The sequence below is a fragment of the Anoplopoma fimbria genome, chromosome 20, assembly GCF_027596085.1.
Source record: "Anoplopoma fimbria isolate UVic2021 breed Golden Eagle Sablefish chromosome 20, Afim_UVic_2022, whole genome shotgun sequence".
NCBI lineage: Eukaryota > Metazoa > Chordata > Actinopteri > Perciformes > Anoplopomatidae > Anoplopoma > Anoplopoma fimbria.
In genome coordinates this window covers 16,798,930-16,825,951 of record NC_072468.1, presented here as the reverse complement: position 1 = coordinate 16,825,951, position 27,022 = coordinate 16,798,930, and the positions used below count along the sequence as shown (strand labels likewise).

The following is a 27,022-nucleotide window of genomic DNA, read 5'->3' as shown; positions in this document are numbered from 1 at the left end:
AAAAAAAAAAATGCTTCACTCTAAATGTATACATCAAATCTCAGCCCATTAGCTTAAAATTGGCCACCAGACATTTGCGAATCCATATTCTGTTTAGGAATGACAGGACTTTACAACACACACTGACTTGTAATTTCTTAAAAGTATTTATTGAAATTTTACAATCCTCGTTATACCCCCGTTTATGACATCTTCCATGCAGAACTGTGATGAGAAAGAATTGTAAATACGTCTTGAAAGTCACATTTTAGCAATTTCTTAACTGACCATCTCTTTCTGAAAACCTTAATGGCCCAAAAAATAGAATCTATAAAAGGCAAATCTCATGACTTTGCTGTATTTTCCTTTTTTTCACATCCTCAATCCAAACCCCCACCCCCTTCCCTCCCCTCAAAAAGCCTGAAACTAATCACACACAACATGGAATTTTAAATGCAGTACAGATCTTAAGTTTTCATGGTTGCTTAAATGGAAAAATCTGATTCAGTTTAACACTCTCCCCATTTAAACTGCCATGAAAAGGTGGGATCTGTCCCACATTAGATTAAATCTTATTGTTCTTCAGTGTAGCACATGAACAACCACGGCAAAGTAGACATTTCTTAACAGAACTTTAGGATCTGTGTTTTCACTCTACATGTAAACAGTTTCAGTGCACATTCACTGTATAGGGTTTTACTTAAAATATCAGGTGGTAAAGTAAACAGTGGATTTTTAGGATGAAGTAACAACAGAATAAAATCTTAATTAAATGGGGGAAGTTTACTTGAACCAATCACAGACTTATTATCTAATGCTATCCGTGTACTTTAAGAGTAATTAAAAGGTGATTTTTGGTACAGGTACATTCGCTACTGTTACCGTGGCCTTTTGCATTAAGGATGAGAATTACTCAATGGTGTACATATCAAACATCACATAGATAAAATGTCTCAAACCCTATTTTTAAGATTTATTTTACAAGTTTATTAATTTGTCACAAACATGAATGCGCCATAATAATGCATTTTTTCTGACAGGTTAACTTAAAAACATTTTATTTGTAAAGAGAGGGAGTCAGAGACCAGTTCAATTGCATAGCAATTTAATCCATGTCCAATAAGGACTCTTTCCCTGTCACAGGGAGAGGCCCTGTGGTCACTCTCAATAAGCGTTTTAATCGACCAAGACAATATCAATAAAAACTATTGATAACCGCTCACTATCTCTAATAGTGACCATATTCAACAGGCATCGTAGGGTCTTAAAAGAAGCCAGTCCTACACACCATGACTAAATGTCCACTGTACCTCCCCATTCTACTCCACCAAATTACTGTAAATACAAGATGGGCAGTTTACTTTATCAAATCCAAGGTTTGTTTCGTGTCAAGTCAAAGGCTTCCAGGCTCATGTTGGGTAGGTGGTATAGAGAATCTTGTTGAAACGGAAAACAAAACAAAACATGAGAAACATGCATGGGGTAGGCTTTCCTAATGCCACATACTGAGTGTGCACACAGACAGGCACAAACGCAGATCTCTAGTGAGAACCCTACCAGCTCGAGCAGCGTGATGCATTTGATCAGGCCCACGGGGCATTTTTGTCAAAAGCAAAGCGCTACAGGAGGAGCGAGGACTTCACGTTGAGATGCAGCCTATACAGACACCAGTCTCCATTTTAGGAGAGGGTTTCTACTACACATCACAATCTCTATCCACAGTTTGAAGTTCAGTCTCGGAATGTCAACAGCAGCACGTTTTGTCTCTCTCTGTCCTTTTGTGTCACTCCGTCCGTCACTGCAGATCTCTGTCTTCGAGGTACCTGTACTCAAAGGTGAACCCCTCCTTCTTCCTCTGGCCCCATTTCTCATAGTCAAAGTAAATGTAAGTGCCCTGCAGAAACAGCATAGCGGAAAGAATAAGCATTCAAAACCTGAAACCACAACAACAAACCACAATCCGTCCTTGTTTCAAAATTCAAGTTGAACTGTATCGAGTCTGCACCTGTTCAAATTCGTCAGTTATAGTCTTTGGCTCCTCGTGCCTCTGGAACCACATCATGTACTTGGTGTGGAACCTCCATGACTGTTTCTTCAGAGCCTTGGCAGACAAATACTGAGCCTTGGTGCCCTGGGAGAGTGGGAGGTCAAAAACACCATCAAGCTTACATCATAGGGAGACAAACAAAATGGTTGTCTGGGAGAAACATTGAGTGGGGGGGTTGAGTGTTTTACCTCCAGGTAGTAGAAGATGAAAAAGAGGGTTTCTGTGGACAGCCTCTGGTAGAACTCTATAGAGTCAGAGTGGTGCGGTGGTATTTGATGGTGGAAAGGCAAGGTGGGACACGGATTCCTCATCAGGTATTGCCTTTAGGACAAAAGCACAGACAAAAGTGATCAGGGATCCCTATAAATACCTCAATTAAGGGGTACCACGGAACCACATTATGATACAAACCAGATCCATAGTTAAAAAGTCATGAAAAATGTCAAAATTCAGTGTATAGCATGTCGAAAAAAAGTCATACAATAACATGTCGAAAAAAGGTCAGTGTATAGGATGTCAAAACAATTCTTAGTGCATAGTATGACGAAAAAAGTCACAGTATAGCATGTCGGGAAAAATCCCCCAAAAGGTCTTGTGAAAAAGTTATAGTGTAGTAGGTTGAAGAGTCATGAAAAAGTCATAGTATAGTGTGTCAAAATATTGTATCTGGGGAAAAAAGTCAGTATAGTATGATGAAAAAAAGTTAGCAATATTGTGTCGTGAAAAGTCATAGTATAGTATGTCATAAAAAGTACTAACAAGGTCATGGTAAAGAATGCTGAAAAAATTCATAAAAAGTCATATTATAGCATTCCTTCAAATTATAGTGAAGTATCTCGAAAAAAATCAAATAAAAAGTATTCATAGAAAGGTATGTCAAAATAAGTCGTATAGTATTTCCAATTAAGACTTGAAAAACTCATCGTAGAGGAAAAGTTTAGTATATCAAAAATAGTTTAATTATAGTATGTGGAATAAATTCATGAAAAAGTCCTAAAAAGTCATAGTTAAAGTGTCGAGGAAAAAGGTTACGGGATACTATGTCGTAAAAAAGTCATAATATAGTTTGTATCTTAAAAAATCATAAATAAATAGTAAAGTATTTAAGAAACAGTCATGAAAAAAAAAATCATTTATGGCAAGTCATAAAAAAATGCCATAGTTTAGTATAGCGTAAAATGTTGCATTATTTCATTAAAAAGACATGGAATAGTATTTCAGATTCAGAGCATTAACATGTCATTAAACAAGTCAGAGTATAGTATGTCAATAATAAGTTATAAAAAAATTCTCGTAAAGTTAGTCACAAAAAGTAAGAAAAATATTAGTATAGCATTTTATAATGTCTTAAAATGCTATAGCATGGTACGCACATAAAACATATAGTATAGTATGGCATAACATTTCATGAGTAAACTGTGTATTTGTTTGGGATGGCAGTAAAACTACTACAGTGGCCATGTTCATCTTATAGAAGGAACACGTCACCCAGTGCACTGATGTGGCTCATTTATGTGTTTCCAATAGTTTTTGGACAAGAATGGAGCTCTATGGCACAGAGAAAGAAGCTTTATCAAGCTCGAGCTGCACAGGTTATACTTTGTTTGTTTGTTAGTAGGAACAATTGATTGTTGGTTTTGTTCTTAGAAAAATATATATAGAATAGCTAGTCTCATTCTTCAAATTTAACTTCAAAGGTTATAACATATGTTCACATAATGTAATAGAGATTTTAGTGGTCTAGGAGCCATGATGATGTACAGTAAAAAATATATTTAAACCGGAATAAAAAAGAATTACGATATCATTAAATCATAACCAAATTATCATTATCAAAGCAAATTTTTGTAATTACAGATTTGAAGCGCAGTTCTTTGGTAATGCATTTTTCAGGGCAGATAAGTATGAAAGATGCATCATCACGGGTAAATGAAATGTGTCCCCACCTGATTCTCTCAGAGTCAGAGGGGTGTGGCATATGTGTCCATGCTGATTCCTGCATGGCCTGCTGGTAGAGCTGGTCTTTGGGGAGAGGGGTGGGGCCAAGTGGACAGACCCCGAGCGAGGGGGGGATGCTGACCTCCGACACGGACGGCTGAGGGGCGGCAGGTGTGCCGGGCGCTGCAGATGAACTAGAGAAGATATCTGCAGACCAAAGAAAAAATAAAGGATTGAGTTGATGACATAAATACTGTACAGACTCTTCTCTTAAGATCCACTTCACTCTCCTAGTCCCTAACTCTAATGCAATTTTTTCTGCTAAAGGAAATATATTTAATAAACTCTTACTTCTTTATGGTCATTTTGACTTTTAACCCTACTACATTGACTGTTGCAGCTGTTACAATGTGCTATGGTTTTAAAACATCCCATATTAATCCCACATGAAATGTCATTGTAAGTCACCTCCATTTCAGTAATCAGTCTGTATACAAGTGACAGAAGTTTTCCAGTGTAAAATTGTGAGTTTATTAGTCTCTACTAAGTGTAATAAGAGTGGCTGACGGTTCCGACCTCTGTCTGTTAGGTGCAGGTTGGGAATCTCTCCATCCAGGCCTGATCCCAGCGCTGCTCTCTCAGCCATCGCCTTCAGAGAACTGAGAGGTTCAGGGGCCTAAAGTGGGAAAGAGATTAAGATAACATATGAACAGGGGAGATGATCAAGTAAAATTAATTTGGGAAAAGATAAAGGAAAACCTACAGTTATGGGCATTTGAGAACGAAAAAGGAAATGTAAGGGAGCATTAGAGGTAAAAATACCAGGGCAGAAGATAAATAATGAAAACCATCTGCTACATTGACCTACAACAGCCAGAGATGCCCTGAACCCACAGCCAGCAACAATGACGTGTTTTATACACAATGAGCAATTCTTCAAAAAGAGACAGAATTCAGCAACCAAACTAAATAAAAAAAATTAATTAAATAAAAGCATGGATAACATGTACTAACAATCTAAAATATAACCAATAACTCTATAATACATTCTGTACTGATACATTGTACAACGCTGTCTGCTTCGTGGTGTTTGCAGTGAAGTCTAAATATATCTTTGCATGACATGATTTCTATCTTAGTGCACCACTGGGTAGATAAGGGCTTCAGTGTCCGGAATAAATGTGGCTCAGAAGAGAGTTTTGTGGGAAGTCGGGGATAGTTTAATAATACTTTTTACAGCTGAGCGTTCTCCAGTCATTTATCAAACAAAAGTAACTCAAAAACTACAAATGCCAGCCATGTAATTTAGTAATATGGACAATAATCTTGCATGAACTGTTAAGACTGGTGACTGCGAGACAGCTGCTCTTCTTCCTCCGCATGCAAGGAAGGGTCAACATAACTCCAGGACACTTCTACAGATGCACCATCCCGGGTATCCTGACCGGCTGTATCACCACCTTCAACTATAAGGCTATACTTTAGTTACTGTTTTACAAACTGTTAAAACTATACTGAGATCTTAGATTTTCATTGACAACTACGGCTTCTCTGTAATTGTTGTGCATATAATAACTTATCATTATTAGGTCTTAAGCATCCATTTGAATTACAGAAAGGGGCGCTGGATGCTTTAATATTCACTCTTCAAGCACAGATCAGGAAACAGTGATGAGAAGTTCCCTCTTTGCAATGTGAAGGCAGATACTCTATAATGTAACATCTGTCTCACAATGTCAACCAGCTTGTTTTCTGTCTGTCAAATCTCTCCATGCAGTCAGCTTAAGAGGCTGCAGATACACCCGACTATGATCTCGCTGGTTCACACTTCAAAGTCTGGCTACTTAATTAGACCATTATGTGACGCTGACAGGAGACTAAAGCCCTATTTCTGACAGTATTTAACCCATGCCACATTGCTATGGTCCCTCACCTTGAGAGCCTCGGAGGCCTGTGTGTAGGAGTGGGGCCCGTTGAGAAGACTACCTCCTCCAGGTGTGCTGTCTGAGAACGAGGGGGACGGAGAGCTGGGAGGCAGGGTGATGGAGCTGATTAAACTGGGACCATTGTCCATCCTGCAGCAAGTAGAGTGGGAACAACAAAGAGACGAGTTAACAACTATCACGTAAAAAGAAGAAGTAGTGATCGAGTAAGCAACAAATAACTCACGGCTGACTGGTTGAAGAACTGAGGGATGAGGGTTGGCTGCTTTGTGACTGGCTCGGTGTGCTTAGAGCTGATTCTGTGGAGCTCTCCGCCACTACAGCACTGTAACCTGAGAGCAGATGAGGAAAATAATAGAGAAAATATTTTATAAAGACAGTTGAATTAAACAGAGTAAGTAAAGAGTCACAAAAGGCCAAGCACAACAAAACAACGTACTTGTGCTTCCATTTTGCTTCAGTCCACTCGGTGGTCTAGCAGGAGCAGCATTCACTCCTACTCCTCCAACCACGCTGACATTCCCTCCATTGCCTCCCATCATGCCTACTACTCCAGGGGTAGTGCTGACAGAACTTGGGGGTAACTGAGAGGCACCTGGGGCTACATTTTGCCCAGGAACCAGACCCAGAATACTCCCACTCAAAGAGCTGTGGGCCGGGCTGGAACCCAGAAGACCGAGCCCTACCCCCGCCCCGTTGGTGGTGACTCCACTGGAGCCAGAGGTGGGTATGGAAGTGCTGCTCTCTACTGAAATGCTGGACTGGGTGGTGCTGCTTAAACCCAAGCCTCCTGATGCTGCTGCCTGAGCGTATGGGGCAGGTGTGGAGCCTGAAATGAGCCCTGCCATTGTGTTTAAAGGCGACGAGTGGACACCCAGGCCAAAACCAGACATCTGGTTGGCACTGCTGGTCCCCGTCAGGCCAATTTTGCTCAATCCAAGCCCCAGCCCGAGTCCCAAACTGGATGTGGGCGTGGAGACAGATGTGAGCTGAGACTGAGAGTTGGGAGCTGATGAACTTGGTGTGCTGGGCAGGGGGAGAGACAGTGCAGTTGAGGCTGGGAGAAGAGGGTTGCTGGGCGGGCTGGGGGTGTTGTTTGAGGGGGCAGAGGGTTTTGTCTGAGGTGACTGCTGCTGTTGTTGTTGCTGCTGCGGTTGGTTGATTGGCTGAGGTTGTTGCTGCTGTTGTGCAGGTTGATGCTGATGTTGCTGCACCGCACTGCTGAAGCTCCCTATAAGACTGTTGCTTGTGGGAACAATGGGAATGCCTCCGACAACACTCGCCATGGACACAAGGGAGGAGGATGACGAGGAGCCAGAGGTGGTGGAGGAAGAGAATGACGATAGCAAGGATGGGGTGCCGTTCTTTACAGGTGACTGAAAATGAAAAAGCAACAGAAAAAGTAATTTCAGACAAACTATCCATTGGGCAATTACAGCTACACAAAGTGTGTGAGTAGCAAAGTGTACTGTGAACTACAGACAGTGGTCTCCAACCATGGTCACACAGAGAAAAAGCTTGTTCCTAGCCTCTCCAGGTGGGGTTGAAGAGCGCTGCACTAAACTGTTTATCTACTGGCATAGTACAGATGAGAGCCTCTCACCTGACTAACTTCACTGTCTGTCGATCGTCCTCTTTTCTTATCGTCCTCTGAGTTCTCCTATAAGAGGAGATACGTTGATATGACAATCCACTTTTGAAATGTTGATTCAGCAAAAGCGAGTTATGTGCAAAATTGTGTCAGAATTTACTTTTTCTACCCAGCATCCCTTAAACACACTGACCCAAGGCGTAATAATACAAACACAAGAACTTACAGCAGTGCAAGTGGCCGGGGATGGAGGAATAGGTGAAGAGGAGGTTGTGGAAGTAGGAGTGCTGCTGGAGTGGAGATACATCTCATCCTCCAAATTGCCTTGACCTGATGGAGAAGTTGCAACTAATGCTGCAGCTTCGAGAAAATGCGAGGAAAAAGAAAAGCGCAAGAAGTTCTCGTTAGAATCCACATGTTGTCTGAATAAAAGCAGCATCATAACACTCTACAGTTCTCTACTCACGTATGTCTTCCAGGTCTAAGTCGTCATATATGAACTCGTTCTCTTCAAAGTCTGGGTCTTGGGAGGAATCAATGTAGTATTCAACATCATCTTTGATCTTCTGGATTGCATCCACTGGTACTGAGTCATTATCCAGCATTCGTAAAATAGTCTCCAACATGAGAATGTGGAATCGATGCCTCTCAATCAACCGCTTGAGCTCCTCAATACGATCCTGCTTCTTTTTGAAAGACAGAATACAAGCATGGGGTTTATGACAAACATTTTAGTCAAACTTTTACCAGACTAGATTGCGCTACACTACGCTGGATATTCACAGGATTTGCACTACATTTCCAAGTGTGCAGGAAAAAAAAAAAGCGTCCTTGAAAATAATGATGGTCGACTTACATCTTTATCGCCCTTCTTCTTTCTCGTCTGAACCGAAAGAGATTCAACCTCACTTTCAAACTGATCCACCTGCATATTTAGAGTATCTATTGTATTCTATGGGTGAGGAAGAAGTCAGAAAAAAGAGCATTAATGGATTATGTCAAAAAAAGATTCTCCTGAAACACATTTTTATCAAACTGCCTTTTTTAATAAACCCTAGGTGATGAGTTATTGTTAGTCTTTGAATAATATTTTCAAAACTTTATCTAGAAAAACGCAGGCAAACAATATGTACAACAGGTATAGATAATAGTGGATGTATTACTGTTAGCCACTGTCCCGTTTCCTCTTTTTCCCTCTGAGCTGGATCCACTTTCTGAGCGAGCCCCAAGCCTTCTTTAGAGTAGGCTTTTGTTTTTGTTTCACGTTCCACCACCTTGAACCGCTCCATTTGCTAAGTAAAGAAAAAACAGACATGACTTGTTAAATTAACTGTTTTGATGAGCTGATGTCCAAATGCTTTACTTTATAAAACAGGAAATGATGGAGAACCATACCGTCTCTATAAGTTTGCGGTTCTCGACTAGCTGCCTTTTGTCTTTGATCTCGTTTGAGGCCACCCATGTTTTTATCTGATCTCTCAATCGCTGGGAAGAGGACAGACAGTGAAAATATTGAAAAATATAACCATTTTCAAAAACACGTATTGTTGTTTTAGAGGCAAAACAAAGTCACGGGACAAGAAATATGTTCTTGGTAACTTCACTCACCTGTAGTTTTTTAATCTCTTTCTTGAGGTCAGCCTCATATTTTTCCTTCTGGTTTGCATTGGCTGCATTGTGAAGCTAAAAAATAGACAAATAAATTAGATGTTTTAGGTTATGCCGCATCAATTTTTAAATAGAGTAATAAAAAAATGCTAGATGCAAAGATCTCTTACCTTTTGCCAGATGTCTTCAAACTGTTCTACACCTTCAGCTACTTTTTTCAAACATCTATCGATCTCACCTGTGGAGATAAAAGATGTGGTCCATCATCATTATGTAAACATCTGTGCAACACCAAAAACTTCGCTAGATGAAGTCAGTCTGAGTCTCTCTGCATGATGCCAGTCAGGACAGTGTGATGGATCCTGTTCAACATTACTGATGAATTACACCAACAGTCTTACCTTGTAGTTTTCTCTTGTCAGCCATGGCTCTGACTACGACTATGTCCACATTCCGTCTGTCACAAAGTTAACTATGTAAAGAAAACCAAACGTGCATTCAAACATAACACAAATCCCTTCAACAGAGCATCAGTACATCGGTTTCCAGAGAGAGGCACTGACGTTACCTCCAGCTAGCTGCACAAACAACATTATCTATTCATCATTTAAGGACACTTTAAACCTAAACTTTTGCATAGGGGTTTGTCTATCATTATATTCACGTGGACAAAGCAGATCATGCTGTTACCAAAATGACTGACATGGTTATCTGCTAAAATTAGCCACCTAGCCAGCTAACGCTACTGTTAGCCGGACTCTTAGCTCGTCCACCTCGCTCGGCCACCAACTGGCCCGCTTCAAAACAAATACCGCGGACCATACTGATGGATGGGCATCATATTCATGCATCATTATTTTGGGCCGCAGAAAAGCCTTTATATGGTGGGTTGCATTGTGAAAGACACAATATATCAGAATCCGCTCTAATCGCTAACCGTTAGCTGATGTGGCTAACTGTCTGCCTAGCTAACCTAATGCATCAAATGCTAGCTAGCAGCTTAGCTAGCCAGCTAGCCAAAATTAGGAAAAAGGGAAACTGGGTCAACCCGAGCATCTAGATTTATAGTTGTTTACGACATTTACCTAGGTTATGGGCTTTCGTTTGTCTTTTTTCAAATACAGCCAAAACTAATTCCAGAAAGTCTTCTTTACTTCCAAATTGTGTTTGCTTTTCGACAAGCTCGCTCACTGTAATGTAGCTGAAGATGGACGGTAGCTAAAATCCCACCTCCGCGCTTAGGCCCCGCCCTAAACCGAATCTACAACATATGATTGGTCAGAGCTCACGCCTGTCACTCGCAGACATCCGCTGGAAGGGGGTTCGGCGATTGGCTCGGCCGCATGATGAAGTATGAAAGACACAAAACAAATGCTGCCTCTATAACCAGACATTCCCAAAATACATATATAGTTTATCTTTATTAACCCCTGTCTTCGTAGTATGGATATTTATACTATGATATCATAGATTTTTATTTATGATACAGTACCAGTCAAAAGTTTGGACACACCTTCTCATTCAATGGTTTTTCTTTATTTTTATTTTTTTCTACATTGTAGATTAATATTGAAGACATCCAAACTATGAAGGAACACATATGGAATTATGTGGTAAACAAACAAATGCTCAACAAACCAGAATATGTTTTATATTTTAGATTCTTCAAAGTAGTTGAATGAGAAGGTGTGTCCAAACTTTTGACTGGTATTGTAGATATTGAATTCCTTTTTCTTTCAAGGTGACAATAAACTTATAGAAATTGAACCCCATGTCAAAGAAAAAGACAAAAACGCTCCAGAAAACTTCTGCCTGAAACTGCAACATGTTTTGAAATGTTAATGCAGGTGTGAACATGAATAAAGGTAGGTGTGAGCAAAGCCCTTTCTAAGCACGTTTAAAAGGTAAAAAACAATAATTCCAAAAACTTGTGAATAAAAACATTTCATAATACAGCCTAACTGTCAAATTGCAGTCATTTTATTGAGGTTGCCAGATATTTACCGAACAAAGCTGTCCATGACATTGTAAACGGTTTGCCACTGGTCATAATTATGTTTTTTTCATTATCTCCTAAGTACAAAAAGCGACAACAGAAAATACTATATACAAAACAACTGAATATATGTACCAGGTAAATAACATCTCATTTTACCTTACATTAATTATTTCTATTGACAATGTTCAAGTAAAACTACAAACAGTGCAATACCTGGCTGAACAGAGGTAAAGTATCTACTGAACAGTTAAAGAAACTTGGTGGTCCTTCATCATCATCATCATCATCATCATCATCATCATCATCATCATCATCATCATCATCATCATATCCAGGTCTGTAGTGCAAGTTTAGATTAGTGAGACAGAGAAGTTGGGCTTGGCATTTCTCCAAACTGTGTCTCTGCCAACACTGACATGTCTGGTTCAGTCTGGTAAAATAGAAAAGCAGAAACTTGTCAACAGAAAATCAATTATCCTTACATCAATGACACTTTTCTGCATTTTAAACCATCCAGTCATGCATCCACAACTACATGTTTATCCATGTAGTTGTTGAGCACATTGTGAGAAACTCACCCTTGTACTAATACACTTGAATAGAAAACAGCATTCCAGCAGAGTCCTTCACCTACCTGTTGGTCTTTATCCTTTTCTTGCCGTGGAATTCGATGCCTCCTCCTCTTTGGTCCAGCAGCATGAGGCGTTGCTGCAGACATAGTGGAACCAGACACACCATTGAGCCGTTCATCCTCTACTCCCGACGCAGGATCTAAATGGGCTTCGGGCTCATCCTTAAATTTTTTTTTAAAAACAGGTGAAAATTTACATTAAAATGTAAAGGCATTATATAAATTGAGCATATGTATTATTATAACAGGTTAAACCACCCAGGGTCAACTGCTATAATCAAATCAATTAATACAATGTTATTAGGCCTGAATTTAAGATAATGCAATTCAATTTAAAATTTCAATTTAAAGAATAGGGGATAATTATTTTCAATAACTGGGGGGATAAGTGCATTCTTTTCTTCTTTTAAATGTCTTACATACGGCCACCTGTCCATCTAATTCTTACCTCTAAAAGTATAGTGAGCTGGGCGTTTCTGTAGTCATCTCCATGAGCATCTAAAGTCTTCATGAGAAACCTGCAAAATAACATAATCATCAGATGGGCCATCAAGTGGAAAACGGCAAAATTGAGTTACTGTTATGAGGTTTAGTACCGTCTTTCCTTCTTCAAGCGCCGTGTAATTCTTTGTACTTGGTGAAGACGACCTAGAATCTTCTGATTCACCTGAAAATGACACAAATGGAATTGATTCCAGGGCTTCGAGAATTGGAATTTTAGGGAGGTTTTTTTCAGACATATGTCACTTTATAAAACAGTGTGGAAAAGCAGCAGAATAATCAGAAATTATCATAGTCTTTGTTAAAATCAATCATATTGCAGAAGGTAATAATAATCTGAAGGTAATAATAATCTATCAGTTATCAGTGTTCTGTTTGAAAAAAAGTTAATTCCTAGAAATTATGTGAGAAATTAGGAACTAAATGACAATAAACCCAAACATAACCCATATACCACCCTTAACACACTTATATGCATACATATGCAAGTTTGCACACACCTGTTCAATATCTTTACATCTCCTGTTCAGAGCCAGACATTTCCTCTTATCAAGAGCTCTTCTCTCTTCATCCTCCTGTGATGTACTCTCCAGCAGCTCATTGCTTCCTGGGCCCAGCTCCACCTGGAGAGACAAAAAAAATCTAATTCAAATGGAACAGTTGTTACAACAACAATAATCAGTTGCTGGATATATTATTGGGGCTAAAAAAAAGCATATTAAACATATATTAAACACATATTGCTCGAAAATGGTGTCATTGTGTTTTTACTTTGATCTGAAAGACCTTTTTGTGTCAATAATGCCAGTCAGAAATTACCTTTCACCCCAGCAGATTCTTGTTACAGCCACTAAGCTACATTCAAATTACCTCTTTTATACAAGACACTCTGAAGTAAAAAAAAAAATGTCTAACTCTATTATAATTAGAAAGATTTTGGAAGAATTGTGCCATTTGTAGATCACATGGCATATTTAAATAGATAATGGGTGTGACTGCAGCTTCTTTCTTAAAAGACAGAGCTCATGTATTAGATGTTGTTAAATCTGTTAATAGTTTTTGGTACATTGAGCACCAGGACAGCTACGTGAGATGTTTCTCGTAACTTTGACACACTGGGAGCAATAGCTACTTTCTCCCACTTCCTCTCATCAACATAACCATTACCATGATCATCAACATTACCTCTCCTGGTCCCAGCTCCACACCACCAGGCTCCAGCTCGGCCTCCAGAATGTGTCCTCCAAATAGAGGAGGAAGAGCCAAACCAGAGAAATCCTCCATCATCTGGAAAGAGACAGAAAATACTGTTCTAATGAAAACAAACTTTTTAAATAAAAGTATCTATGCACATGTGGTATATGTAGCTACAATTCCTATACACCCAGCATGCCAATTTTGATGATTATGAGAATTTGTGGTGGTGGAAGTATCTTAAGTAAAAGTACTGAAGTAGTGAGAACCAAAAGTAGAAGTACTCATTATGACTGGAACATTTTTAGAATGATATCTTTATATTATTAGATTATAATTAGGGATTCATTAATGTGCAAGCACCACTTATGCTGCAGCTGGGAAAAGGTGCAGATAATAATAATAATTACTTTAAATACTGCTAGTTGTTTATTAGTTGATAAATGTTTTGTAGTAGTAACTTTAAAGTACCTAGTAAAAGTGGGTAGTCGCATAAATTGAATAGTAACCCAGTACTTACATTTCTTTATGATGAGTCCAAAGACAATGTAGTCCGCTCACAGCAGAGATGTGTCTGCCTCTAAAGGCCGGTCTCCTCTGCTGACTGTGTTTGAGTCTGTAGTTCACACAGTCAGGTCAGCTAAGAGCATTTACTTACATTACATCAGGCTGAAGCCAAACGTTAAGCAATGCAAGTGCAGCCTACCCTCCAGTCTGGTCGACTAACTAATGTTGTTTTGCGACCGTCGCAACGATTATACGTCACACAATAGTTACTACATTTCCCATGAACACCCACTGGATCGAAACTACACAAGACAACATGGCGGGTATGTTACTATACATTCATCTTTTGTACAAACATCCGGCGACATTAGCTTTATTACGACCTCCAGACAGCATGGATATATTCTTAAACATCTGATACTACGATATTTAAGTGTCAGAGTTGCTTTAACACATTGAAATCCATTCGAAATTAAAGGAAAAACGTGACCTTGGATGTGTTGCTAACGGTGGCTAACGTTAGCTGACCCTAGGTGGGCTGTCAGCTGTGGAGGATATGAACCTGTCTGCTTTTTGTTTCTGCAGGAATCGCAGCGTTCCTGAGGAATGCATGGAATAAGGAGCCTGTTATCATGGCAGCCTGTGGCATTGGACTGCTGGGTCAGTAATCAGACTACACTTAGCTCAGAAATGTGTGAGCTAAAGAGAGAGCACAACACTGTACTTAATCATCAGCAACATTTAATATGAGAGGTAATTAGAAGTACCACATAAGATGGACCCACGAGATTCCAGTGGCATGTATTTACTGTAACTCAGTTCAGTTCAATTTATTATGTAACATAAAGTAGTAAGTAACTTTACAGCAGCAAAATGTATAGTGTTATCTGGTATGAACATAAAATCTAACAGACTTGAACACTCAAAAAGCTTTGCCCATGTTCAGTAAATTAAGGTTCAAATTAAACGAAAATAACTCACTGTGCCAATTTCATAAAATTATGCCAAGTCTCTCTCAACCAAACAACCACGTTTTAAAAATAGTAGAGACTCTCTGAATACATTTCAAAGTCAACTTTCACTGAAACCAAAAAACAATCTGGCATCTTTTCTAAAAAATATAATATTGTAATAGCACTTTTAGTGTAGGAGCCTGTCCTCTCCCCATTTCATTACAGTGAAAGTAAAAGTTCACAACCTGCTATTAGGAGCCAGTCCCTAGATCAGCCCAACAAATGTTATTATGTAACGTGTGGCTTGAATTAAAACAGTAAATTATAAAAACAAGCCGTCCTTCTAAAACCACTATTTAGGGTTTCTCCTTTGACAAAATTCCTATTTCAAGATAATGTGGTTATCAGATCTAATCTTGGAATTGAGTAAATTTAGCCCAAATTTCAGCATGAGATCATATCTTCACGTACTGTCTTACTACTATGCCACTAATAGCAGCTAAACAGTACATATGAGGCTGAAAAGGATAAGATTAGAGAAAAGAACAAAGCCAAAAGCATCTCAGAAGATAATGTCATGATATGTCTTTATGTGTTCCGAGTCTGCTGTGAGGTTATGCAATTGTATAAGAGCCAGTAAATTGATTATATAACGAAAAGCAGTGTACTTCAGGATGAGAGTAAGGTGCTGTCTCTCTCTCTTTCTCTCTCTCTCTGAGGTCTTTGCTTCCACATAAACTGTTCTGGGGACCTTAACTCATGTTTTCTTTTTGATTGAGCAATGTAGACACAAAGTTATATTTATAAATCGAATGTAAAGTTAATACAACTCTTTCTGTCCTCAGGTGTTGCTCTTCCATTAATCAGCCCCTTCACAAAATATACAGGAATGATCAATTCGGCCGTACCGTACAACTACCCAGGTAAACCCTGTCGCTGATCATTTTACATGTGTCACTGAAAGATGCTACACAATGCTGATGCCTGTGATATAGCTCTGAGTGTTTCAACCATTTACTTCTATACCCGTCAAATCAATTATTAAAGCTCATCTTCCTTTCTTTGCCAATACAGTACCTGTGCGAGATGATGGAAATATGGCTGATGTCCCTGCTCATCCGAGTGACCCAAAAGGAAAAAACTTGGAATGGCTTAAAAACCTTTAACTTCAGATTTGCATGACCAACACTTGTGTCGTTCCTCTTGTTCATATGTGTCTGCAAAGCTGCTCCACCTATCAATGTCCCACAATAAAGATTTATTTAATTCTATGTTTGTGCCTCACTTACATGTTGTGTGTTTTGGTACATTACAACATCACATGAACATTTCAGAAAATGTTTTCTTAGTTTAATTGCCTGAGTTGAACAAGGCTTTAGTCTCAGAACTTTAGTCAAACAGCGTTTTGTAATTTGACTTATAAAAAAGTTCAGTTTCTGCAACATTTACGCTTGAAAATGTTGAATTTTGAACACAAATCTAAATGCTTAAGTCTTAATTATTTTCATACGCCATTTAGAGTAAACCTTGATGTGGCCTCAACTTCATTTTTCTAGAAGTTTGCATGAAATCTTTTTGACTAAGCTCTATAATGGGATTCAGACCAACATCTCTTAACACCAACAAATGTCAAAAGAATCAAATGTTTTATCACAAAACATCTACCAGCGTTAAGACTTTTGTTTGAATTTCCAGAGCAGATCGTGAGAGTTTTTAAACTAAGCTTCAACACAACCCTGATCCTTCAGAAGAGGCTTAAATTCACAAAGCTGGCATCAGCTATGAACTCCTTGTTTCATACCAGCATTATTCTACTTGCATCAGTAAGAAAGGTAGTGGAACAATATGCGGATCTGTGCTGCATGAAAGCCATCAAAAATCAAGACCCAGCTGCTACAGTTAAAATATTAGACTGTATGACATAAAAAGATCTAATGCATTTTTAATACATGTGTTTGTCTGTTTGTGAATGTATCGTGTTTTTCACCTCCATAGACAGATTCAAAAATATACATGCACAGCAAAAGTGGACAAAGATTTGCTTCATAGAACTTTAATTTCACAATACGTCAATATTCAGTGTTTCGGATAAAGAATGTCTTCCTCAGCAGTATTCATCATCATGATATCTTCTGCAGTGACCAGTATTTGATGTTGATGCAACTCAGAGAACAGACTGACAGGTCTGTTTATGTTGCCTCATATTTTTCACAGAACCTAGGAACTGTGTTAAATGGGTGTGCAATGTTAAAACAAGATTTCACTTTGGAAAAAAGTTTTGGACTTTGCATAAGTTCCTGTTCTTTGTAACATATTTTTGCATAAGATTCCTCCATCTGCAGTTGGCAATGCACAGATTCCAAGTATCTTTTCGACATCTAAGCACATCATTTCTTTATACAACTTTTCCTGTTGTTACATATTTAGCTATTTTTTTAATAAACTAATGCATTTCTTACAACGTATTACACACTGCAGATATATTTATATGTTTTGCATATACTACATTTATCTGTATCAATTTCTGAACAATTTTTCATTTTCTAAGGGCAGAATAACTTGCCCCTAACACCGCTCATGTTTCATTCTATTTTATGACTCACTGATACACTACAACAGTAACTTTGGCTATACAAATTAAGTCTATTTTAACACATTGAGACCCATATAGGGGAATAATATCGTAGGCCATATTATCGCTGTGTTAGTTCCTGTTCAGAGAGAAAAGTTTGATTGTTAAAACTGACATTGTAGGTTTACTGTGCATGCAGCTATTACAAAGTCAAAATGTTCTACCAAAGTGAAATATCATTATAAAAATAAGTCAAATAAAGTAATACAATCACACACGTTTTAAGCCCTATTTACAAGCATGAATAAGCATTAGATCTATCATTCTGTGGTCATCTTAGTTAATAATGCCGTACTACTTAAAGTAACATATTTGCATGTTAGAGATGTTTTACTACAACACTTGTTGGTGTTATCTTGAATGTTCAAGGTGCTCAAAGATCAGAGAAAGTCAAGGTTGTTACAACAGGAACATTAAGCATTTCAGTTTGTACAGATACAAAGTTTCCATCAACCACAGTTTTCTAGAGGCGCCTACACAGCTACAGAATATTACTTTGGATATCTCTAGTTTACCGTAAACACTTGCTCAGACGTTGGTCAACTTCCTATAAACTTTCTTCATCACTTTCATAGATACATTTCCCCATTAAAACTTAATCTTTTCGTCCGTCTTGGCTTTCAGATCTCTCTTGAAGATTCTGCTCAGTCTGATTGGTAAACGTACAACTGTGATCAACTAGCCTAGATGTTGTCTAGCTTTAGATTTCTGACTGAATAGGAATCAAGACGACATCAAATCCAAAGACTAAGCACCCAAATCTCTCACTCTTAACACTTTTAACCCTCCACAAAATGCTACTTTCTAAAAAAAACAAAAAAAACACTTTCGGTAATAACACTGTCCAAACGTTCCACTATTAACTGTTACAGTTTGTGTCTGTGAAGCTCATTATCTTTTATGTTTCTGTGTTTTGTAGGACTCACTCTGTATTAAATAAGTATTCCACTCAAAAGCTAACACTTCTCACTGATCAATCATTTGAATAATCAAATTTAAGGTAGAATTTGTTTTCACAATGATTTTGAGTCCAGGTAAAGAATTAAGCTACATGAATGAAAAAGTAGTAAGTAACTTTACAGCAGCAGAATGTATAGTGTTAACTGGTATGAACATAAAATCTAACAGACTTGAACACTCAAAAAGCTTTGCCCATGTTCAGTAAATTAAGGTTCAAATTAAACGAAAATAACTCACTGTGCCAATTTCATAAAATGATGCCAAGTCTCTCTCAACCAAACAACCACATTTTGAAATAGTAGAGACACTCTGAATAAATTTAAAAGTCAACCTTCACTGAAACCAAAAAACAATCTGGTATTTTTTCTAAAAAATATAATATTGTAATAGCACTTTTAGAGTAGGAGCCTGTCCTCTCCCCATTTCATTACAGTGAAAGTAAAAGTTCACAACCTGCTATTAGGAGCCAGTCCCTAGATCAGCCCAACAAAGAAAACTTTTCTGAAAATGGCACAAAAATTAACTATAGCAAAGGTTATGTTGAGGAAAAAAATCACTGTAAAACAGTAAGAGATACAAGCGGCATCTTTCATAGGCCGGGAAAACCTAAACATGTTAGTTATTCTGGACGATACAGTATCTTGAACTCAAACACTAAACTAAGTACAGTCAAACAACTTACTTCTGTTTCATTAAAACTAACCTAGACTGTATTTTAATGTCTGTGTTTCACTCAAACAGTATTTTAAGATATTAAAGTCATCTTTTTTCTACTTTTTTTCCTATAAACTACCTCAAAATTGAACGGATGTGACCATATTTATAACAGGTCAGCCTTTACACAGGATATACTTCCATTCATTATACTTTGATTTAAAGATGTTCTATTCCTCCACAAGAAACGCGAACTGTATCTAATTAATTTGCGAGAAAGAACATCCAAAGTAAAGAATCAACATCAACCAATGAGCTGTTTCCAGGATTCAACCTGAGGTTTGATGGACTGATAAACCACAGAAAACAAGGTTGCTGCTGCTGCTGTGGGAATAAATCTCTTACTCAATGATGGGAGCTGAGCGATCGTTGGTGACAGTTCTTCTGAGTCGGACGTGGGCAAATGGATTGGCCCTGAAAGGAGGAAAGAATAAAAATGAAAGGTATGACAGTTGCACATTATATAAACTGGTGATTAAAGGGGAGCTTTTGCAAATAAGTATTGTACATGCAACAGTAGGAAATGCAAGATACAAGGAAAAAAGAAACGAGTAGTAATCAGAATGCCAGCAGCTCTGAGACTAACGTTAGCATGAAAATACTAACATGATGATGTTTAGCAGGTACATTGTTAAGCATGTTCACCATCTTAGTTTAGCGTGTTAACCTGTTAACATTTTCTATTGAGCTATTCTTTAGTGTTGAGATAAAGTGTTGAGATATTTCGTTTTCCTCCAAAGCAACAGACTGACATTGTCATCCCCAGAGCCATGCGGTTAGCTTAGCTAAAAAACTAGATGAGTGCCAAAAACACTGGATTCCACTCCTCCTCCTCCGATGATGATGTATTCAAGCTCATAGCTTCTTTCGTTAGACCTGCCTTGCCTGGTAGAAGCCCCATCGCTCAAACTCCAAGCTCATAGTTTGAATTTGTACTCCCCAAGACCAATGTGATTAGTAATTTGACTGTGACATATAAAGCTGGTGGAATGCCCCTTTAATGACAAACAAAGCGCCTTTGAATTGTTAAAAGTTACCTGGCTGGAGAGGGTGGTGGAGAGACCAATTCTGCGGTGATCTGTAATATGAATAAGAGATAATATAAAAAATATATTTTGACTAAATTTCCATTTATTATGAAGTGTCTGCATCTCTTCCATTAACAGTGAGGCTCAGTTGGAAGATAACATTGACCTTTGACCGTTGTCCTGTTTCTGACCTTGTTGCTGTCTGCCATGCTGTACGGGCGCGGGCGGAAGGTGCTGACCCTCTGGGGAGGAAGGGAAGGCTCCTCCTCTGACTCGGGGGTGAGGGCAGGGAGGCCTGCAGACACCAGCTTGTCGAGCTGACCCGTACTGGTGCTGTTAGCCTTGGACAAGAAGAGAGAGCTAGAGGGAAGGTCACAGACGGAGAGGAAAGAATATACAAGGAAAGAGACAAAAAGGAAACATGTTGAGAGATGTTGGTTTTGTGTTAATTCATCAACAAAGCTGTTGGTGTTGGATGTGAATTTGTTGAGAAAGGGCGGTGGAAAAACTGAGAGGGCAAACAGTAAGTGTCATTCTGCAGTTTATGAGCTCCTGTGCACTTCTGTGTGTCTGGCATGAAGGATGTTTTGATTTATTGAGAATACTGATGGAATTGGGTGTCATATTATTTTCCACATGAAAATGACCCCATTAAGTTTTCTGTGAATCAACCAATGTTATAACTTCGTACTTTTTGCGGATTGCTGATATAAGGAGTTGTTAAACAACTAAATGGAAGTGAAGGAAGAAGTTCTGTCACTAACAGTGTCAAAGTTAATTAACAATCTCTAAACCCCAGATTTGAGTCTTTATTCTTCTTTGACTTACCTCTCGAGGTGATCCGTCTTACTGTGTTGGGACTGAGTGTAGGAGAAAGGGAACCAGCCTTTCCTGTGAGGAAAAATGTTGCTACATGTGACCACTGATGAATAATAAAACAAAAGTATAAAGCAGCAAGTCAGGGGTGTGTGTGATGGAGAAAACTCTCCATTGTCTTATATTAATATATTTGTTAACCCGGTGACAGAGAGAAGCTCACTCACAACATGCAATGAGAGCCCTCAAAGGTAAGTAATAAAAAGTAGTTCTACTTACAGAAAACTTAAAAGGAACACAATGTTAAAGGGAAGTGGTGTCCTTGATTTGTTTTGGGTATGGTGACAACAAACAGCCTTGTCTTGTGATATTGAGACATTTCGGAGTCTTCTGATTTTGTGCATCACAACAGTGCTAAACATTAAAAGTCCCTCTCAAGTTATACAGCTGATCATTCTGTGGTTTTCTACATCAATGTGAGATTTGTAAAACATACCGTCCAGTTCGTTCATTTTGACCATAGTGCCACCCGTCTCTGGGCTCAGAGATGAGCAAGGTGATGTTGTCACCAGGCAGGAAGTGAAGAAGGCAAGCCCCGCCCCCTAAGCCTCCACCCTCAGATGCTCCGGGAGTGTGAGCGAACATGGCTTCCACACAGGAAGGTCCAGATAAAGGCAGCATCCTGGGGAGACTGGAGCCTAGGGAGTGAAGAACGAGGAACAGAAGTTAGAATACTTAAGACAGATTGTCAGCCAAAAGATGAGAGATTTGAAAGGATGCATGCATGTAATACAGCGTTACTGTAATTTCATCTCACTGATATCAGCTTGACTGTTTAGTTTTCGCTCTCCTTCAGCTGTGTCAGAGCTGTATTAAGTTACTGCTAATGAAAACACAACATTAAATGATGCTGCTGCTTTACATTAAAAGTATTTTTGTCAGCGGATCACTTGTAATCGTTTCTGGGAGTAATGACGCAAAAAAATGTTAATTCTTTATAAAAACAGTGTGAGTTTGTTTGGCTGCACTGTAACACAAGAGTGTTTGCTCCGCACTTGATGTTACCATAGCAACCACTATGTCACCAAATCAACAGGCTGGAGACACTCAAACATACAGAAGAGATTTATCACATCTTACCCTGAAAGCCGCCCAGCCTCATTTCACTGACAGGTCTCTTCGGCAGTGGAAGGGTTGCTGTTGCACACATGTCGGCGGTCTTCAGCAGCCAGGGATTATGTGACGATGAAGAAGTACTGCTTCCTCCTGGTCCCACCTGTTGGTGCAGTAACTGCACAGGGGTCATGGCCCTGGACAGAGGAGCACTGTGGGGCAGTGGCGGACTGTGAGGAGCGCTGTGGGGGATGGGGAGGGTCATGCCATGCAGTGAGCTACCGGCCGAGGAGATCTGGCTAAGCGACATCACCGTGGAGGGGATGAGGCTCGGGGAGAGGTTGGATGTGTTGGTGGCCAGGAGGAGAGAGCTCTGCTGGGCCGAACCCCCGGAGGTGGTGGGGGTGGATGCAGCAGGGCTGACGCTGCCGCTGGCACTGCTGTCGGGGAGGGGGCTGGCTGAAGCACTGAGGGGTGTGCTGGTGTGCTGAGGAGACGCTCCAAGGGATGAACCTCCGGCAGCTTCTCCAGTGGAGAGAGAGCAGAAGGTCTGAGGGGAGCCCTGAGGAGGACAGCCTTCACTCTGGGAGGAGGAGGGGAGTGAGCGCTGCTGGGAGCGACTGGAGTCTCCATTCAACAGAGGAGGGACTTCTTGAACAGAAAGCCTCTGAAAAAACAAGAAACGACAGTGTTAACTACCAGAAATTAGAAGTCCCTGTTAAAGATCCAATATTTTGAATGTCTTATTAAAGTTTTTAGTATCAAGTTTCCAGGTACCAAAGGTGTCGACTTGAGTCACCTGACTTTGAGTCAGATTTACTAATCTGGTGTCTTTAGACTTGTCTTGGCAAAATCAAAAAGGACTTCCAGCACTCCCAGTTGACTTGGACTTGATATAGTGTCCAAGTCATAAAAAAGTGTGCAGACTACAGACAACAAATTATCTCAGATCACAAAAGGATTTACAGACTATGCATCCAAGATTTTAGAAGCCTAAATGTTTTCTTTTAAAATCCATAAAGAATCAGCAATAGCTAAACTACGAATCTGTCTTTGATGGGTGACTGTCCTTATTCTTAAATGACCAGTTTAGGAATTAAATTGTGACTTGACTCAGTAACTTGAGAGTTACTTGTAACTTTTCAAAACAATGACTTTGTTCCATCTCTCTAGATTGTTTTCTGGTTTTCAAGCCATCAACCCACCATGTAATCCTTCTGTGGAAACCACACACGATGCTGAGATTAACATTAAATCCAAAGAACACATCTGACACGGTATAAATAAAAATGGTCTGACCTGTTCTGGCTGAGCAGAGCCGATCTTTGTGTGGCGGAGGACCTCGGCTATCCCAGCAGCCCCTGAGCCTTGAGGCGCAGTGTGACGCAGCAGATTGAGAGCGCGCTCTGGGAGTTTTGTGGGCTGAGAACATGACTGCTGCCAACAAGAGAGTTTCTGAGACAGAAGCTCTCTCACCTGGATTATATACAAAAGGAGACGAATGTTAAAGGGGAAGACTTTTTCTTATTGTAAACAAAAGAGGAGACCATAAAAACAAACAATGTGTAAGTTTGTCCTTCAATTGATTGGATCCTACTGAAGATGTGACTCTTCAGAATCAGGTAACAAATATTTAAACAGTTCTACACATATTTCTACAATATTTCCACTAATTTCCTAAAACACCAGTTTTTTAGCAAACGTTACTCAAACAGGAGTAAATACTGCATTTGTTGTGGACTATTTTCAGCTCTGGATTAATACATCTGGATTTTCAAAACGTTACCTAATATATAAATAAGTAAATGTTTCAGATCACCTTGGAGTGGTAGTTGATTAGCAGTTTGGTGACACAACACTGTCTGTCCACCAGGAAGCAATATCGTCTCCTTTCCTCTGTGAGCGCAGACTTGTAACCCGAGGCAACCAGTGTGTCCAGCTCGCCTTGGCGACGACTCATCAACTCCACAAACTGAAGGAAACGTTAGAGAGATTTCACTGCAAAACCTGAACATCCTTAAACACGAACGCACATTCCTGCATTCACAATCACATGCATACACGTAGCGCTCAAAGACGGAGTGACCTTTAATGCACATTGTAAGGAGAGAGGAATAAGTGAGCTCATATCCTGTCGCACAAGGCCTGTCGCACACCGATAACCAAATCCAAATCATAAAGCTATCCTCTTGCCCTGGTGACCTTTTTGATCCAACATAACCCTCCAAGGGGCTGAACCCTTTCACCCTCTTATATCACTCATATTTCTCCAGTAAAGGCTTGAGCACTAAGGTGCTTGTTTTCTGAGGAATCAGCTGAGGCAGATTGTTCTTTAATCTTATTCACACTGGCCTTTTTCTTACACAAACGCTCACACACCTTTTTTTAATCTGCTGTAATGCTGAGTGTTTAAGAGCTTTCTAAATTGTGCATTTTACTTAAAAATCTGTGTATTAAATATATGTTTCTTTCCATTGCCAATGAGAAGCTCTGGGTTTCACTTACCTGCATCTCTCTGTCTCCATATTTGTTTGGGTGGCGGCTGGCCTGGCTCTTCCTACGGAGTTTCTTCAGCTGAGACTGGCAGCGCTCGATAGACTCAGATTTAGACCTCCGCTCACTCTGATACTTCTTTAGAGTGGCCTGAGAGGGAAGTGGAAACAAATCAGAAGATTTATTCAATAAGTGTTGGATGAAAGGAGGTTTGACAGGGCTAATTTAAGATTTAAGTGCAGTGGAGTTTACTTTTATTTATTAAGGTGAACTTGTTTTCACCATTAATCAGTTACATTTAACACAAATTTTCTTGTGTATTTTCACATAATTTATTCAATAATAAACCTGCCTCCCACTGCCTTGCCTTCTAGCCAAATACATTTAATCAAACATTTTATTTATTCAAAGCAAATGGATGTTTTAACTTACTGTGAGGTATTTAATATCCAGTTCCAGCTTCTGCTCCAACTGGGCGAGCAGCTCGGAGTGAAACAGCTTCAACTGTTGATGAAAAGCATTTTAAAGGATACCGACACTCTATAAACAATATATGATATTTTTAAATGTATGCTAACATGATCATTTGCAGATGACGTGAAATGATTTGTGCAGATTAACTGTGCCCACAGTCTTACCACGTCCTCCAGCTGCACCTGAATCTGTCTGTGGACCTCGGCCATCTGAAACAGTGTGTCTCCTGTGAGCAGCAGAAAAACACATGACAGTGAAGGCATCAGTATTATATATGATTTAGATCAGCTGTGTTTATTAGCTACGGTGCATCAATAACCTGTGCAGAAAATTTAAAATCTGTGCTCTAATGATGGCTGTTCACAACAGTGTCAACATCAACAGACAACGCATCAGGAGAAATGTCATAAAACGTGCTGTTTTAACCCAGTTTCTCATTAACAAAGTGGCGGTCAGCTGTGAATCCCTCCCTCGGCCACACAGCTCTGTAGTATGCGGTGGCTGGCATCTCGCCCTCCGACTCTCCTGCCTGCCTCCCCCGCTGTTTTCAGCATTACAATGAGATCATGTGGTGTTGTTAATCTCCCAACAATGACCCTACTCTCTCCCTTTCCCTCTGTTCTCTCCCTCTCTCTCTACATTTCCTCACTCCCTCTTGTCTTCATCACCTCCCTCACCAACACAGACTATTTTCTACTTCCCTCCAGCTGTCACGTCAACTCTCTTCACTTTATTAGGTCCATCACAAACTTATTTTTATTTGCTTGTCAACCCGGTCCTTCTCCACCAGCCGCCCACTCACCCAGCTCTTTGGAGCCTTGGCTGTCGCTCGCCAGCTCTCCAAGTTTCACCAGAGCATCAAAGTACCCTTTGGCAGCCACAGTCACTCCTGAAGAAGAGAGTACATTTTAGGGGAAACTGAAAAAATATACTGTTCAGTGATTCAGAAAAATCAAAGGCCAGTTGCTCCTGTATTATCCTGTGTTTTACCAACCTGTCAGGGCTTTCTCATAGTGTTTCCCCATCGTCACAAAGTTCTTCAGACTGGGATTGAACTGGTCCAGAATCCCCTGTTGACAATGATACACACAATCAATAAGGATAGGCAAATCTCTATAGTAGTCCTGATTTATGGAGCTTTTTCATATGTCCAACCAATTCTCTACACTTTATTAGGTTCAATGTTGGTGCAGACAAGAAAGAGAAATAGACAGAGACATGCATACCTTATAGACATTTTCTGTCATCTTGTTGACCTCTTCTGTTCGAGACATATTTCTTCTGTCAGTTATGTTCTGCCACAACTATGTAATTTTTAATTGTTTATTTCTGTTGTTCAGGGCCTTAAGCTTTACAGAAGACAGCTACCCCCTAAAAGAGGAAAGACAAAGAAAAGATACAGTGAGTGATGATCTCTAACAATGACCCATCGGTTTTACCCCAAAACTTGTTGAGTATGCACAAATTCAGGTGTTTTTATCTTCTTGTTAATAGAGAAAAGAGGCTATAAATACACTTTTTATTATTGTATATTCCACAGCAAGTGTCAAAAGTCTGTATTGTGCCATTTGTAAAGAGGACCTCCTGAAACAACTGTATTATAAAATATTTGGAAGGTTTCAAGTAGAAGAACTGACAGGAAGATTCTCCTTTGCTCTTAAGAAGAAACTAAACAAATGTGAAATCCTCACATTCACAACAATCTCTACAGTGCAATTGTTATCTCTATAAATGACTGTAAGGGTGAGATTTAAATCAGCCAGAAGGACCTTTTAGGGCCAGCGAACCATCACAATAATTGAAGAGGATGTCAGACCATCTTGTGTTTTGCCTGAGGGCAGCAGTGTTATTTTCACATGGATCTCCTCTGTGTCTAAGCTGCCAGTTTCTACATTATCGCT

At 39.5% G+C, this 27,022-nt stretch overlaps 4 protein-coding genes across 6 annotated transcripts; 1 reads left to right on the top strand and 3 right to left on the bottom strand.

Annotated features, from left to right (window-relative positions):
• Positions 1-57: 57 nt before the first annotated feature.
• Positions 58-10,307, bottom strand: cnot3a (CCR4-NOT transcription complex, subunit 3a). 3 transcript variants are annotated; one of them, XM_054621557.1, is made up of 18 exons: positions 10,192-10,307; positions 9,508-9,578; positions 9,277-9,344; positions 9,107-9,181; positions 8,894-8,983; positions 8,662-8,790; positions 8,355-8,450; positions 7,965-8,184; positions 7,725-7,852; positions 7,511-7,567; positions 6,347-7,283; positions 6,134-6,239; positions 5,898-6,039; positions 4,541-4,640; positions 3,973-4,171; positions 2,215-2,347; positions 1,985-2,110; positions 58-1,873 (listed from the first exon to the last, which is right to left on the bottom strand). In XM_054621557.1, exons 2-18 carry the CDS (start codon positions 9,530-9,532, stop codon positions 1,775-1,777), a joined length of 2,730 nt encoding a protein of 909 aa, XP_054477532.1. In that variant the 5' UTR covers positions 9,533-9,578; positions 10,192-10,307; the 3' UTR covers positions 58-1,774. The 3 variants fall into 3 exon arrangements, with proteins under 3 accessions (XP_054477532.1, XP_054477534.1, XP_054477533.1); XM_054621559.1 differs by having other exon boundaries at positions 7,965-8,178; XM_054621558.1 differs by having other exon boundaries at positions 9,508-9,563.
• Positions 10,308-10,898: 591 nt separating this feature from the next.
• Positions 10,899-14,159, bottom strand: tfpt (TCF3 (E2A) fusion partner). Its single transcript, XM_054621865.1, has 7 exons — positions 13,952-14,159; positions 13,423-13,524; positions 12,738-12,860; positions 12,333-12,403; positions 12,185-12,254; positions 11,740-11,898; positions 10,899-11,535 (listed from the first exon to the last, which is right to left on the bottom strand). The coding sequence occupies exons 2-7, from the start codon at positions 13,522-13,524 to the stop codon at positions 11,461-11,463; spliced, it is 600 nt and encodes a 199-aa protein (XP_054477840.1). The 5' UTR covers positions 13,952-14,159; the 3' UTR covers positions 10,899-11,460.
• Positions 14,160-14,184: 25 nt separating this feature from the next.
• Positions 14,185-16,162, top strand: ndufa3 (NADH:ubiquinone oxidoreductase subunit A3). Its single transcript, XM_054621866.1, has 4 exons — positions 14,185-14,261; positions 14,524-14,598; positions 15,737-15,814; positions 15,966-16,162. The coding sequence occupies exons 1-4, from the start codon at positions 14,219-14,221 to the stop codon at positions 16,055-16,057; spliced, it is 288 nt and encodes a 95-aa protein (XP_054477841.1). The 5' UTR covers positions 14,185-14,218; the 3' UTR covers positions 16,058-16,162.
• A 3,376-nt stretch (positions 16,163-19,538) lies between these two features.
• On the bottom strand, positions 19,539-26,395 carry zgc:158689 (uncharacterized protein LOC791177 homolog). Its single transcript, XM_054622084.1, has 14 exons — positions 26,348-26,395; positions 26,116-26,191; positions 25,924-26,010; positions 25,286-25,347; positions 25,080-25,151; positions 24,660-24,797; positions 23,974-24,126; positions 23,454-23,630; positions 22,182-22,821; positions 21,538-21,739; positions 21,054-21,116; positions 20,417-20,585; positions 20,235-20,275; positions 19,539-19,611 (listed from the first exon to the last, which is right to left on the bottom strand). Exons 1-14 carry the CDS (start codon positions 26,393-26,395, stop codon positions 19,539-19,541), a joined length of 2,001 nt encoding a protein of 666 aa, XP_054478059.1.
• Positions 26,396-27,022: the final 627 nt, after the last annotated feature.

Bases quoted from the DNA above. Each gene is read 5' to 3' on its own strand.
- cnot3a (XM_054621557.1), bottom strand. From the start codon at position 9,532: ATGGCTGACAAGAGAAAACTACAAG. The intron at 8,791-8,893 runs GTATGGTTCTCC...TTCTTTACTTAG, and splicing joins ACCGCAAACTTATAGAGACG to CAAATGGAGCGGTTCAAGGT. The intron at 2,111-2,214 runs GTAAAACACTCA...CCACTCTCCCAG, and splicing joins TCATCTTCTACTACCTGGAG to GGCACCAAGGCTCAGTATTT.
- tfpt (XM_054621865.1), bottom strand. From the start codon at position 13,524: ATGATGGAGGATTTCTCTGGTTTGGCTCTTCCTCCTCTATTTGGAGGA. The intron at 12,255-12,332 runs GTACTAAACCTC...GTTATTTTGCAG, and splicing joins CGCTTGAAGAAGGAAAGACG to GTTTCTCATGAAGACTTTAG. The intron at 11,536-11,739 runs GTAGGTGAAGGA...CTATTTTACCAG, and splicing joins AAAAGGATAAAGACCAACAG to ACTGAACCAGACATGTCAGT.
- ndufa3 (XM_054621866.1), top strand. From the start codon at position 14,219: ATGAACACCCACTGGATCGAAACTACACAAGACAACATGGCGG. The intron at 14,262-14,523 runs GTATGTTACTAT...TTGTTTCTGCAG, and splicing joins TACACAAGACAACATGGCGG to GAATCGCAGCGTTCCTGAGG. The intron at 15,815-15,965 runs GTAAACCCTGTC...TTGCCAATACAG, and splicing joins CGTACCGTACAACTACCCAG to TACCTGTGCGAGATGATGGA.
- zgc:158689 (XM_054622084.1), bottom strand. From the start codon at position 26,395: ATGTCTCGAACAGAAGAGGTCAACAAGATGACAGAAAATGTCTATAAG. The intron at 22,822-23,453 runs GTCAGACCATTT...TTGTTTTTTCAG, and splicing joins GCTCTGCTCAGCCAGAACAG to AGGCTTTCTGTTCAAGAAGT. The intron at 21,117-21,537 runs GTATGTTTTACA...TTTTCCTCACAG, and splicing joins CAAAATGAACGAACTGGACG to GAAAGGCTGGTTCCCTTTCT.